Here is a 15,739-nt window from a genome sequence, read left to right on the forward strand (position 1 = left end):
GGCATGGGGTGCCCGTCCGCACAGTTAGTGGAGATCTCAGGCCCAATCATCTGACAGATAGAGCTGACTGTCTCCCTTGAGAGACGAAGCCTCCTTTAGTACTGCGCCTCAGACATATTGAGGTAGCTATTTCGCCGCCTGTATATCCTGGCAGCAGGATTGTGGTATCTTCTGCGGCCCCTTCCACCTTGGACGACATCTTGGCCCTGCACCCCTTGTGCCTGCGCCTGCCCTCCCAAAGGTGGCTCCCCAGGAGGCTGAATGTGTACTCCTGGCTTCCTCCCCCTTATAATACTCCCTCCTCAGAGGAGGAGGTGCCTCCAGTGGAGAGTTCAGCTCCCATTCCCAGGCTAAGGGAACGCTTCCTGAAACCTGCAGACCCAAAAAAGACTCCTCTTTGCAGCGTTCTGACCTGAAGGTTGTGAGTACAGTCCAAGCAGCTGGAATGTTTTGAAGTGTTGCAGATCACACAGGCAAGTATTAGTAACTTTGAAAAAACAATATTTGACAGCACACTCACAACCCCACTGAGCCCTCTTATCCCACCCATTGATGAGGTTTATACAAATGTGTCCTACCCACCTGCCCATGCGATGAGCCGAAGATCGCACGGGCACCGAAAAATTGCCATCAACCTTAATGCCCATTAATTAATGGTGAGTGCGCATCAGATAACATCGCATGCCCGCCCAACAAAATATTGCGATGGCATGCGATGACGTCGGGATGCTTGCCTGATGTCACTGTCATCATTTTATGCGTGGGCGTGCGGGCCCTCCCCCGCACGCCAATGGGAAAATTCTGGCCGAAGTTTTTTTAGTGGCCAACAACAGTACAGAGGCAATTGAGTCATAGCCAAGTAGGCTGTTTCATTGGCTTCTGGTGGTCATTAAGTAGATTAGATAGGTCATTTGACAACTCATACGCCTTCATCTGTAGATATGTTGACTAATTAGCAAGACAGCAGCTGTGGGGGCTACAATCTAGGGGCTGGGCAGAATGTAAGAAGCTGCCCCCTCAACATGTGCCTCCTCTTGCTTGTTCTTCCTGGAAGAGAGGATGATGAAGATCACTTGTTTTGTCCATTCTACTCTCTAAGTAACTTGTCTCCTTATGATGGGTGGAGCAACACCAGCAAGCAGATGTCCACAAATAGGTTTCAGCTAGTAATAGCCATGCAAGCTACAGTGAGGACAGGAACCAACTTGTTGGCATGGGGAGCATATCCGAGACTGACCAGGAACTGAAAACCAAGTTCAGATATTTTTCTCCCTAGTCCAGGAGTACGGAAACAAACTGCAGCACCCCTAGCCTGAACTGAGCTGAGATCAGGGATCAAAGCTGAATTATTCTGCTAACTCCATGGCTTGTATGCATCATACTATAATTTTAACTGTTGAATCATTTGGGAAGATCAGGTAATTTTTCTTCTTTTAAAAACTAATTTATAATAATCTGATTTCCACATTACTATAAACAGCAGTCAATAGATGAACATTCATCGAATAGGAATTTGATCAGAAGGCAATTTACTATTCTATACAATTTACACTGTCTTAAAGGAACAACTGAATAGTTATAAACAGCATAGTTTACAATAGGAATTCCATTAGGGAGCTTCTGGACCAATACAGAAAAATGTCTTATAACTGACCTTCGTATAATTATGTGTTTTAATAAGAGCTTTTCCAATCTTGCTAGCCAAAGTTCCATCTCTTGGATTTTTCTTTAGAGCTTGTTCGTATACATCAATGGCTTTTTCAGGCTGCAATGGAATAGAAAATATCAGTTTCATAGTATTATAATTTCTATTAAAAGACAATTAAATTTATAATAGGAGGTTAAATTAAACTATGTTCCATGTGGATAGATTGGTAGACACATTAGCCTACTCTCAAATTCTGCACACATTTCATTAACTGTCATATAAACTCTTCTGAGCGTACTTAACCTCTCATGTATTCTGTGGAACTGCAAATATCTCTGTACAAAAGCAAGAATGGCACAAAAATTAAGAAAAAACTACAATTACAAGTTCATCTTGTGATTTGAACATAGAGATTAAAAAGGCATGACAATACCACCTATAGTGGTGGTGGTGGGGATGGCAGAGGGAGATAATTATTGCTTGAGCAATTTAAATAATTAGCTTCTACTAGTAACTTAAAATGGAAAATTGACAGGAAATCAACATACCAGCACATACAACAGTGCCATCTGCTGAAAATAACCCTTATATTCAACAACTGATCATGGGCAACACCAACAGTAATTTATATGTAAAAATAAGAAATTTTTCACCTCTTGAATATTCATGTAGGCATCACCTAACAAAAGATAGGCATGAGGTCCAGGAAGTTTGTCAACCAAGTCTCTGTAAACAAAGATAAAATAATACTTAAATAGTAGTTCTCTCAGATTCAGTCTAGTTTAATTTACCTTCAACTTTATACCATGTAAATGCTACAGTAAGATAATGTTATTGCGTTCATCAGATGAAAGTTTATGAGTACTAGACAAATTCTCATGACATTGTACAAGTGAGAGGCATTCGAGACAAAGTACAGTATTCAGATCAAGTAGGGTTAGAGGGTGGGGCATAACTGGGAAGCCAGGCACAGAGAGAGGGAGAGAGAAGGAAAGATGAAATGTGTGGTAGGGAAGAGGGTGAAAATAGGAATGAGAGGTGCATTGAGGAAAAATGATAAAGCAAAGTGTGGGAAGAAGGTGAAGTGAAGAGGGCAAGAGGATGACATGGAAGAAAAAAGCAGAGAAACTTATGGAGGAGGTGGAGCAGAGATAGCTGGGTAAACTTTCTCAGCGGAAAGTCGGCAGATGTCCCTATCCCTTCAACAGGCCAGGATTGCCATCCAAGGCAATGGATGGGAACAGGACAACACTTTTCTCTGAATGGGGTGAAGGAAGAACTGTGGTATTCAATGGTTGGTTTTCCTGCACAGTGGGCAGAGGTCAGTCATAAGCCTTCCCTGATGTATGTGGAGAGAGCAGAGGTGAGAGGGCCTTGAGTGATTTCTTTTTTATTGTCAGGCAAGGGCATTTGGGGTTTAGTTGGCTTGGTGTTATTTTCCTGCTTAATGAGAAGAGCTACTACTTTTAACTGCCAGTAAGGACATTGGGGCTGTCACATAACTAATTGACCTCAGTGCAGTTAATGTCGCTCTCAGTTACTTACGAATGAACTACCAAATGAATGTTGAAGCAATTTTTCACATTCAATATGTTACAGACAAATAAAGAAAATATTGCACGATCCGAAAAAAAAATCTTTCACCTGTAGCAGCTTGCATATAACTGTTTATCTTTCCTCTGGTTTAGGTATATGGCAGCCATCTTCTCTTTTGCTTGAATAAAATAAGGTTGCTCAGGTGTGACATTTCGAAGCATACTGAGTGCCAGTTCTATATCCCCACGTACAACAGCAAGGTCTGCATTAGCTATTGTAACACGTAACTCTTCAGGGGTGCCTGAAAATTCATTGATGGCATCTTGCATCACTTTGGCAGCTTCATGCTACACAAAAACAAAAGTTTTTCTAGTGTTATGAGAAAATCATCATACATAATGTATAAAATTTAATAGTGAAATAGCTTCATGCAAATTACATTTCATGCACAAGATGCAGGATCTCCGTATGATCTATAGAGGATAAAGTTTTTTGTAAATATAAAGCTTTCAACAGATACTTCATTATATTTTTTGTTTAATAACAAAGGCTAGTTTTATCAATATTTGAGTACACAGGGCGTTAATTTTAATAAAACAGAAAAAATCCAGACAATACTGTCATTATAAGGCATGCATTTATGGATCACCATTCATGCTGAAATGCATTTCCTGTAACAACTTATATTATATTGTACCTTTAACATAATAAAACACATCAAGGCATGTCACAAGGCACCAAGCCACATAAGAAGATATTAAGTCAGATGACTGAAAGCTTGATCTAAAGAGGTTGGTTTTAAGGAGTATCTTAAAGAAGGGAAGCGAGGTAGAGGCGGAAAGGTGTTGGGAGGAAATTCCAGAGATTAGGGTCTAAGCAAATGAAACCACAGCCACCAATGGTGAAGCAATTAGAATCGGGTTGCTCAGGAGGGCAGAATCAGATATCTCAGAGGGTTGTGGAGCTGGAGGAGCATGTAGAGATAGGGAGAGGTGAGGCCATGGAGGGATTTGAAACAAGAATGATAGTTTTAAGATCAAGATGTTGCTTGATCGGGAGCCAACGTAGGTCAGAGAGCATAGCAATGATGGGGGAACTGGAACTGGTGCAAGTTAAGATACAGGCAGTAAAGGCTCAGATTACTTCAAGATTACTGTGGATAGAATGAGAGATCAGCCAGGAGTGTATTGGAATAGTCAAGCCTGGAGGTAACAAAGGCATGAATGAAAGGCATGAAACATAACTTCTTCCATTACCTGTTCTCCATTCATACGATGAGCATCTGCTAGCTCCAGAAAAACAGAAACACGGTCAGTTGCACTGAATTCAATTTTTTTGCTTTTTGATTTGGATGCACTTCCAGTTTTCCTCATTGCAGGTAAACCTGCAGCTATCTTAAGGGTCTTAATGGCTTCCTGTACATCGCCCATTTTCTTCTGAGTTTGAGCTCTAATCAAATGATACAGGGGATGTTCACGAACCTGAAATTGGAAAATCATTTGAAGTAAGAGAAACAAAATCAAAGCTTTTTTGTTGTTGTCAGCTTATTATTTGCCTTTCTCCTACTGCTGAAACTCAGACTATGCAACATGTGTACTACTGAAAAGAACGTTTCATATTCCTTTTTTTATTCATCAGGGGTGTGAGCATTGCTGGTAAGGTGAGCATTTATTTTCCACTCCCAATTTGCCCTCGAGAAGGCAGTGGAAAGTCACCTTCTGAACTGTAGCAGTCAATGTGGTGGAGGTTCACCCTTTTAGGAAGGGAGTTCCAGGATTTTGATCCAGCGACGTTGAAGGAACAGCGATATCATTCCAAATCAGGATGGTGTGAGACTAGGAGGGCAACTTGCAGGTAATTGTGTTCCCACATATTGCTGCTCTTGTTCTTTAAGTGGTAGAGGTCGCAGGTTTGGAAGGTGCTGTTGAAAGAGCATTGGCGAGCTGATGCAGTGCATCTTGGTGTGGGGTGGGGAGTGAATGTTTAAGGTGGTTGAATGGAGTAACGCTCAAGCTGGCTAGTCTTTCCTGGATGATATTGAGCTTCTTCAGTGTCATTAGAGGTGCATTTATCCAGGCATGTGGAGAGTATCCCATCATACTCATGGCTTGCACCTTGTAGATGGTGAACAGGCTTTGGAGAGTCAAGAAATTAGTTACTCGTCACAGAATTCCCAGTCTCTGACCTGCTCTTGTAGCTACAGTATTTATATGGCTGGTCCAGTTAAGGTTCTGGTCAATGGTAACCCCCCAGGATGTTGATGATGGGGGTTTAAGCAATGGTAATGCCATTGAATGTCAAGGAGAAATGATAAGCTTCTCCCTTGTTGGAGATGGTCACTGTCTGGCACTTGGCTCTTATCAGTCCAAGTCTGAATGTTGTCCAGGTCTTACTACATGCAGGCACAGACTGCTTTATTATTTAAGGAGTTGCGAATAGTACTGAACACTTTTTCATGGACATCAACTCCATAGTCAAAGAGTTGATGACTCTTTCATGATTTCAAAAAGCCTAATGACTTTTAAATGCTATTTTAGTCCCAAATTTAGAGGAAACTTCAAATTTAAAAATAACTTCTCAAGTAAAGTTCTTTCTTTTACTGTTTGTTTCAGTTTATTTTCATCTAATATCTATGTAATCTATTAAATTCTTTGCTGTGTGTTCAAATTTCTATCTAGACTATAACAATTTTTAAAGACAGAAAAAGGGCATCTGGGCCAAAATAGTAATTAATAGAAATAAAGACACATGTATGCCTTCCATTATTCTCCTCCTACTGAAAAAGAACTGGTTTTGAAACCAAAAAGAAAAGAAATGACCAGGCCAACACAGGAGAATAGTCAGACCTGTTAATAGAAAGTGCCAACAACTTATCTGGGGCAAGCAGTTAGGATAGCCTAAACCTTCAAAAGGAGCAGAAATAAATAAAAGGGAAGAAAATTATACAGCCAGATGTGCTGATCCATTGTAGGGGTGGGGGTGCAGCGTAAGATTTCTACTGTATATTAACAAAATTAAAATCTAAAGTTTAAACACACGATTTTGTTACACAAAATGCAAAGAAAGACTTTGCCCATATTGAAATGTATGGCAAATTGTAAAAGAGGATGTACTCGATGGAACAACACTCAAGATACTCAACACTATCTAGGATAGAGCACGTTGTTTGATCAATCCCTAAACGACCACACCCTCCAGCACTAGTACAAACTACAAGGATGTACGAACTACAAGGATGCACTGCAGTAACTCTCCGAGGTTGCTCTAACAGCACCTCCCAGCCCTAGGATCTTCATCATCAAGAAGAACAAATGTAACAATGTTATGGGTACACCATCCGCTTCAAGTTCTTCTCTAAGTTGCATACAATTCTGACTTCAAAATATAATTTCTGCATCATTATTAGTTCAGAATCCTGGTATTCCCAATCTAACATTATTGTGGGATCACCATCACCAACTGCAGCAGTCCAAGAAGGAAGGTGCAGCAACATTTTCTTAAGGGCGATGGAAGATGGGCAACAAATGTGGCTTTATCAGTATCAACAACAGTGGTGTGCTAAAAGGACCAAAAGTCTTATCCCGTCTGAAACTGTTACTATTACAATCCAATAACAAATAAATAAAATATGAACGCAATGGACAAAGTTGCAGTATTACAGTTGTTAAGATGGAGATAAGAAATTGGCTACCCGCTGATTGTGGGTAAATAGTAGCATTGCTATCCTTCTCCTGCCCCTTTTTATCCCCCAGAAAATGGCCTGGGGCCAGGATGGTGCTGGTCGGTAGCATGAATTTTGGCACCCGCACATCAGCAAGCTCGCCCCCATTGGGGTCTAAAAATCCTAAAAAGCCCATTACACAGTTTTAGATAGCTCTTTAAATTTAAATAGCAAGAGGCCAATGCAATCAATCACAGAGGCTTAGGCATTGCTTTTCAAACCAAATTTACTTTTACCTTCCTCCAACTTTAATCAGCAGTATGATTACATATCACTATAGCATGCCTCTGAGGTTTGCACCGCAGATCCTCAGCTCCCTTCCAGCAGATTACCCAGTGAGGATGGAGGGCCTGCCTGGAAAAATTAAATGACCCTCAAGCCAGAAAATTATCTTGGATCATGTGGAGGTCAATGGTCCTGCCATGATGCAGTTAAACTGTCAAATTGAATGAGTGGAAGGTCTAGTTCATAGAATAAATATGCAGCAAAATTTATCTAAAAAGAGATTGAGTCTAAATTAATTTTAATGTGCTTGTTGTGTGTTAGGAATAAAGGAAAGTTGGATTAAAAACTAAAAATTAAATTAAATTAAAGACCAAATATCTGTACTGGTACAATTTAAACTATAAAATATTATAAGTGTTACACAGTGAATGCCATTAAATTCACCTCAAAATTATAACTCAAACACAGTTCCAGAGAATGTGAGCAGAGTTTAAAATTTTCTTGAGATAGGTAAACCTGAGCCATCAGGAGGTGGGCATCTGCATATGAAGGATTCTGTTCTAAGCAATGCTGTAGATTGCTTTGGGCAGCATCAACATCACCTTTAAAATGAGAAAAAGCATCAAAAGTGGAAGTTTTAATCCAGTTCATGCTGTAACATTTTCAGTGATCAATTCTGAACCAGTTAAGACTATAGTGCAAGTAATTCCAGAACTTGTCTTTTACAAATATACGTTTGGTAGTCCTACACGGTATTTGAGTATTGCTGAAAAAGGACATGGTGTCTGGTTTGAATTTAAACAAAGCTTGGCAGTTAATTGTCAGTGATCAGTTAACTGGTGCATTCTCCATGGCAACACCTCTACCAGAGTCCACTTGCCAACCAATCAGCACTCTTCTCATGCAGTATAAATTGTTGTTCCCTTTACATTTGGTATTCTTGTAAGTTGTCCTGAATAGTGCAAGACGAAAAGCTTTTTTCAGCAATACTCAAATTTGTCTTTTGTCATAACTATTTCTGAAAGATTACCTCCAATTTACATACCATTTAATGCCAAGATGTTTTCATTTTTTGGGGAGCATTTATTTTTTAGTCATTTTTAATTCCAGGTACAAGGAACAGTAAAACTCTTAATGCACTGTGATTGTGCAGGTATTTATAACACACCACAAGATATCCATGTCTTTATATCTAACTATCCTGTCCATCATTTGCGTTATATATAGATTTAAAATATAGGAACATGCAGCTTCCTGATTTTGCAAAACATGAAATGCTGTTGATCTCAAAATGAAGAGGTCACATACAACAATAAAGCATCCAATTTTTTTCCTCCAAACAAACTAAAAAGTTCTGTTGTAAAATAAATAAACCCCATACATTTTTACATAATGTGACAATATAAATACCTGCTAAGTATTTAACTCTGGCCATTAGAAAGGCAGCTTCCAATAGTCCTGGTACTGTCTTCACGACAGTCTCCAGCACTGAAGCGCAATGTTTCAGTAATGGAGATAGAGGCTGACCAGGAGCTCCAGGCTGAAAAAAAAATGAAAGGGGCATGACTAGAGAAAACATGTGTTTACTAAGTCCAGTGTTTCTCATTAAATATACAAAATAAATACAAACCAGGAACATCTAAGAACAGAAATTCCTAAGTAACTTTCAAAATATGCAGAATTTCTACCTTCTTAAAGATACTTCCTGACCTGTTGAGTGTTGCCAGCATTTTCTGCTCTTATTACAGATTTCCAACATTCACGGTATTTTGCTTTAGTTTTTCTGAAACTTGGCATTTGCTTGGGAATAAATTCCAATGGATTCCCATGTTGCATTACTTCAGTACATGTTTACAGGTATTTTTTTAAGGAGTTTAATATTTTATGCTGTTAATATTTTAATCTTACTGTGTTTATACTTAGCGTTTTAGCATTATCTGTTCTGATTCAAGGCTTAAATAAAAATTTAACATATTGAACTTGTAGGGTCTGCAGAAAGGTTACTCAAAAATCTGAGAAGTAAAAAGGCTGATTTTGAAAACTTCTGTTCTAGGATACATGCAATAGAAACTGTACATTCATGTATCTATTACAATATCACAGCTTAGAAGTGATAACTTCAATAAAACAATGTGACTGAATGGACAGCTGTTTCTCCCTCAAACAATGTTTTATATTTAATTTCATGGGCCCATATGGCATATGACAGATAAAAACATACTTGGCTCCAGTGTTCTTAAATTATCCTTTTCCATACATTCATAGATAACTCTTAACAAAAGTTAAACAGTTTGGTGGCTTTTACCTTTATTCTGACTCCATTTATTGAAGTCCTATTATCCTAATCTGTATAAAACATTAGTAGAGTTGCCCATCAACACACACAGCATCTAAACTTATTGGTAACAATTTAAAGTCATACCAATTTCCAACAGCCATACTTCTTTGTAAATAACATTTCCATTAGTTTCTGGTCAATTTTTAAACAATTAAAAACACATTTCAAAAACAAGCTTAAATAACTGCTACTCTCACTAATAAAAAACCTATTGGGCCAGATTTTGTGGTCTGCCACTCAGCAACGGTGCTCACTGCTGATCTCAAAGAAAGCTATCTAGAAATCTCTGTGGCATGGATTTCCCCTTTCCCGACATCAGTTTGAATCTGGCGACAAAACAAGGGGATCTCCAGGCATCTAGCAACAGTAATGTCATCCAGCAGAGTAAGCAACCAATTACAGTGAAGTATTTGCACAGTGAATACAGCAAACCAGGAAGTAAAATGATAAAAACAAAAAACTGGATGCTGGAAATCCAAAACAAAAACAGAATTACCTGGAAAAACTCAGCAGGTCTGGTAGCATCGGCGGAGAAGAAAAGGGTTGACGTTTCAAGTCCTCATGACCCTTCAACAGAACTGAGTGAATCTAAGGAGAGGGGTGTAATATAAGCTGGTTTAAGGTTGGGGGGGAGTTGGGTGGGGGGAGAGATGTGGTGGGGGGTGGTGTGGTTGTAGGGACAAGCAAGCAGTGATAGGAGCAGGTAGTCAAAAGATGTCACAGACAAAAGAACACAGAGGCATTGAAGGGGGTGATATTATCTAAACGAATGTGCTAATTAAGAATGAATGGTAGGGCACTCAAGGTACAGCTCTGGTGGGGTGGGGTGGGGTGAGGGCCCTCAACCGTGTCCGGCCCATCTCCCGCGCATCCGCCCTCATGCCTTCTCCTCCCTCCCAGAAACATGATAGGGTCCCCCTTGTCCTCACTTGTCACTCCATCAGCCTCCGCATTCAAAGGATCATCCTCTGCCATTTCCGCCAACTCCAGCATGATGCCACCACCAAACACATCTTCCCTTCACCCCCCCGGCGGCATTCCGTAGGGATCGTTCCCTCCGGGACACCCTGGTCCACTCCTCCAACACCCCCTACTCCTCAACTCCCACATTTGGCACCTCCCCATGCCCACACAAAAGATGCAACACCTTCCCCTTCACTTCCTCTCTCCTCACAGTCCAAGGGCCCAAACACTCCTTTCAAGTGAAGCAGCATTTCACTTGCATTTCCCCCAACTTAGTCTACTGCATTCGTTGCTCCCAATGCGGTCTCCTCTCCATTGGAGAGACCAAACATAAACTCGGCGACCGCTTTGCAGAACACCTGCGGTCTGTCCACAAGAATGATCCAAACCTCCCTGTCGCTTGCCATTTTAACATTCCGCCCTGCTCTCTTGCCCACATGACTGTCCTTGGCTTGCTGCATTGTTCCAGTGAAACCCAACGCAAACTGGAGGAACAGCACCTCATCTTCTGACTAGGCACTTTACAGCCTTCCGGACTGAATATTGAATTCAACAACTTTAGATCTTAATCTCCCTCCTCCATCCCCAACCCCTTTCTGTTTCTTCCCCCTTCCTTTTGTTTTTTCCAATCATTTATATAGATTTTTCTTTTCCCACCTATTTCCATTATTTTTAAATTGTTTATGCCCTGCTAGCCTTTCCACCCCATCCCCACTAGAGCTGTACCTTGAGTGCCCTACCATCCCTTCTTAATTAGCACATTCGTTTAGATAATATCACTCCCTTCAACGCCTCTGTGTTCTTTTGTTCTTTTGTCTGTGACATCTTTTGACTATCTGCTCCTATCACTGCTTGCTTGTCCCTACAACCACACCCCCCCCCACTTCTCTCCCTCCACCCAACCCCCCACACCTCAAACCAGCTTATATTACACCCCTCTCCTTAGATTCACTCAGTTCTGTTGAAGGGTCACGAGGACTCGAGACGTCAACTCTTTTCTTCTCCACCGATCCTGCTAGACCTGCTGAGTTTTTCCAGGTAATTCTGTTTTTGTTCAGGAAGTAAAGTGCACCTTCACTGTTAATAAAATTTGCCGAGAGTGAAATACATGAATGGGGCATATAAATAAGCTTTAAATGAAACACATTTTAAAAATTCAGATTTCTTTCTTTCGTAATGGAGAATTTTGGCATTTCGCAAGTATGAAGTTAGTTTTCCGGGGTCAGAGGAGTTTTCAGCAGTATTTATGAACCCAGTGCGCTGTTAAAAACCCAGTTGCACCTTATTCAACAAGGTGTGACTTTTTCAAGGGTGATTTTTACAATTAAACCAATAGCATAACTCAGTTCAGTGATTCTTACTTGATTGCACTCATGGAAAACAGCAAAATCACTGACAACTTCTGGATTTCCACGTATAACTTTAATTGCGCAGACTCTAGAAGTCATTGTCAGTTTCAAAGGAGTAGCGATGGTAAATTTTGGCAGCTTTGCTGTCACTTCTACTGCAAAATTTTGGCCAATGTATTAAGTATTTGACCATTCTTAAAATTACAAATAAAACTCTACACTGACAATCTTATTCCTTTTAAGTTTTAGATCCAACAATGCAGACTTGCAAAACATGCATTTCTTATATTTCTGAATATATTTCTGTAAACATTAATTTAACATTGAACTTTTACCTGTGTGGGACAGAAGGCAAGATATTCACGAATGATTTCTAACAAAAAATCAGGATTTAGATTTTCATAGTAGTGAACTCCTAGAGGCAGGCCTTGCAATGTGGAGAAATGAGTGTCAACAGCATCATTTAACAAATGAATTACTTCATCCTGCCCCTTATGCTTCTTTACTGCCAAAACTGCACGCAAGAAAGACAGTTCCTGCAAAAAAGATGTTAAGAGTGGTTTAATTTCCTTTTCTGTCTGAACAATCTTTCCTTCTTAGACACGAGATTTTCCGATCAATAATGCTCAATTTTCAGGTGCAAAGTTGATGTTACTGATTGGAAAACAGACGGAGATCCAACATGCATGATTTGTGCCCATTTTTGCACATCACACATATTCCCAGTGGGGATTTAATGGGTGCAGGATGCTGCTGCCTTAAGTGGTTGGTTAATTTAAATATGATCTCAAAATTTAGAGAACATGCATTTCCTGACTTTCATGTGTGCCTCACAAGGAGCTCTCTAAGCGAGACTGAGAAAATTAAAGCCCATTTCAAGAGTTCCTTTGTGCCAATTATTGTTGTGTAGCCTTTTCCCACCAAGTCCTGCCCCACAATAGTTGCAGAAGTGCAACAATGGATTTCCCCAAGGGAATTCCCCTATAGTTTTATCAAGAAAGAGGAGGACCATCAAGGGAAAGCCAGGCTGCACACTTACCAGAGCCTACAGGCAGAGATACCATAGATGTCAGCATATAAATCAATCTTTGAAGCCTCGGAAAATCCCTCCAAAAACAGGGGTCAAATTATATGCCGAGTATAAAAGTAAACCACTGGCATTGGTGCCATCTTTGTTTGCCATGTGGGGTCACAACACTGCCCATAGCACCTGTTTGATCCCTTGCACATAATTATAAGGTGCTAGTAAGTAAAACATCTATTTGTGGGGTGAAAAATTGAGGCAGACTACTAATGCAAGTATAGAATGTTGTGGCTGAAAAGGGGGTCGACTCATTTGCTGAGTATATGCAAAAACATGATTTTGGGGGCTGAAAAAATGGTATTGTCTTATAAACTAGGGCTGTGATCTATGGTGCAGTGGCAGTAGGTAGCCCTGTTAATAAAAGATGGGATAAAGGCAGTATAGGGAAAAGATATTAGATTTGAAAATGAAGAGGCAGAATCAGTTTGGTGGGAACTAGGAAACAAGAGAGGGCAGAAGTTTGTCAGCCTTCTAGTAGTATTTGTAGTACTAGGCCAACTGTAGCTCAGGAAAATAAAGGAACATTTAACAAGGGTAATATAGCTATCATGGGGGGCTTCTATTTTCATAGACTGGGCAAACCAAATTTGTAGTAATAGCGTGAAGAACGAGTTCATGAATGTATAAAAGATAGTATGATCACTATGTCAAGAAGCCAACTAGGAAACAATCTATCCTAGATCTAGCATCATGCAATGAGAAAGGATAACTAATAACCTTGTAGCTAAGGAGCCTCTGGGGAAGAGTGATCACAATATAACGGAATTTTATATTGAATTTGAGTGTGATTTCATTAGGTCAAAAACTAAAGTCCTAAATCTGAACAAAACAAATTACATAGGTATGGTGGGTTAGTTGGCTAAGGTAGATTTGGAAACTTGATTAAAAGATATGATAAGTAGATAAGCGATGGCAAACATTTAAATAATTAACTCATCATTTGCAGCAAATATACATTCCCTTACAGCAAAACTACACAGGAAAAGTGGTCCAACTGTGGCTAACAGAAGAAGTTAAAGATGTTATTAGGTTAAAGGAAGGCACCTATGGTGCTGCCAAAAAGAATAGTAAGCCTGAGGTTTGGGAGGATTTTGGAATTCAGCAAACGATGACCAAGAATTTGATAAAGAAAGAAAGAATGTTTGTACAATAGCAACAGACATAAAAACAGCTTGTAAAAAGGAAGAGAAAGTACACAAAGTTCCCTTGGAAGCAGAAACTATTTGATCAGGAATATGGAAATGGCAGAGGCATTAAACAAATACATGTATCAATCTCCATGGTAGAAGACACAAAATAAATCCACAAATAGTGTACCAAGGTTAGTGAAAATGAGGTCAAAATCCTGGAACTCTCTCCCTAATAGCACTGTGGATGTACCTACACCACATGGACTGCAGTGGTTCAAGAAGGCACCTCACCATTGCCTTCGTAAGGGCAATTAGGGATGGGCAATAAATGCTCACCTAATCAATGACACCCATATCCCATGAATAAACTTTTAAAAGAGTATTGCTGAAACAAGAGATATGTCAAAGCTTTTTGTTTGCATTCATCATGACATTTTGCAAGAATACCAATGTAAGAGTAAAACAACAATTTATACTGTATGAGAAGAGAGTGCTGATTGGTTGGCAAGTGCATTCTGATTAGTAGACGTGCTGCCATAGAGAATGCACCAGTTTGTGGTGACTGACAATTAACTGCCAGCATTGTTTGAAATTTAAACCTTGATTGGTCAAGGCATTGCCTTGAGGAATGAGTCAGCAAATGGCTGTCACTTATTTTGTTTAGCTGAAGCAGGCAGTGTGTGTACATATTCTGTTTGCAAAGAACAGAGCCCTGTGTATTAATTTGTGTTGAGTCCATTTGTGTAGATTCCAGTACATACAAACGTATCACACTGCGAGCCCTACTGACAATCTTAAATTGGTTGTCAGCGGAATTCTTAACACACTGAGGATTATTTAGTAAATATTGTCCAATGGTGGAATCACATCTAATGTTGGACACTGTATTTTGAGTTTTGTAAACACGGGCTGGTTGGGGTACAGTCTGTACCTTGCCCGTTGCGAACAGTGGCTGGGACATGCTGTTTGATACAACCAGCCAGTCTTTGGGATGTACAAGCTACATACCTAGCATCACACTAGCACTGAAATTTGTATGCCACATTACTCATTCGTGTGATAGGCAGAATGTCTTTTTGGCTTGACAGCAGCATCGTTAGTGGTGAATTGAATACCATTCGTGTTGCTATTGCATAGTAGCAGCATGAAACAGGTAGCTTCACTTGTTGCTCAAATTTTTGAGGCACTTTGCCCTTCCAGGGTAATCTGAGGTAGACTGTGCACTTTTCAGGGCCAAAAGTGATGACCTTAGGCCCATTCCGTGAGTTTGCATGATCTACAGCACAAAATGATCTGATCAGGGTAGCCATTATCCCACAGGATGCCTTTGATGCACCCTATTTCAGCATCAAGCTTGCACGGTGAGCAAATGGCTCAGGCCCTCTTTACAGGGTTGTTGATAAGATCAATCTTATAGTGTGTGGAACTGCAAGAATCCCAATTTCTCAACTAGTACATCATTGGAGTGTTCATTTGACTGCTTCATTTCAATGGTGGATTTGACCACATGTAAGGAAACATGTAAGGAAATTATTACATGTAGCTGCGAATTTAAATATAGCAAACGTAATATCCACATATCAAAAATATGCGAGGAGTAGGACGTTAGGGTCATTCCATCGAAGACGCTTTTCTGATGGGACACAACAAAGATGTTTTTGAGAGCTGGGCCTAGAGGGGATGCCATGGCAACACCTTCTATTTGGCCATGCATGGTGTTATTAAAACTGAACTCAACTGCGCAA

The 15,739-nt window shown here is 40.0% G+C and overlaps 1 protein-coding gene across 3 annotated transcripts in view; it reads right to left on the reverse strand.

The window, feature by feature from the left end:
• Positions 1 to 15,739, reverse strand: part of ttc21b (tetratricopeptide repeat domain 21B) — a 93,936-nt gene that overhangs the window by 37,744 nt on the left and 40,453 nt on the right. For all 3 annotated transcript variants that reach the window (XM_041201427.1, XM_041201426.1, XM_041201429.1), the window contains exons 11-17: positions 12,116 to 12,316; positions 8,541 to 8,670; positions 7,575 to 7,732; positions 4,441 to 4,665; positions 3,293 to 3,531; positions 2,302 to 2,374; positions 1,655 to 1,765 (exon numbers count right to left, since the gene is read on the reverse strand). In XM_041201427.1, the coding sequence (XP_041057361.1) occupies positions 1,655 to 1,765; positions 2,302 to 2,374; positions 3,293 to 3,531; positions 4,441 to 4,665; positions 7,575 to 7,732; positions 8,541 to 8,670; positions 12,116 to 12,316 (1,137 nt within the window). The remainder of the gene's footprint in view (positions 1 to 1,654; positions 1,766 to 2,301; positions 2,375 to 3,292; positions 3,532 to 4,440; positions 4,666 to 7,574; positions 7,733 to 8,540; positions 8,671 to 12,115; positions 12,317 to 15,739) is intronic.

This window comes from Carcharodon carcharias, chromosome 12 (assembly GCF_017639515.1).
Source record: "Carcharodon carcharias isolate sCarCar2 chromosome 12, sCarCar2.pri, whole genome shotgun sequence".
NCBI classification, from domain to species: domain Eukaryota; kingdom Metazoa; phylum Chordata; class Chondrichthyes; order Lamniformes; family Lamnidae; genus Carcharodon; species Carcharodon carcharias.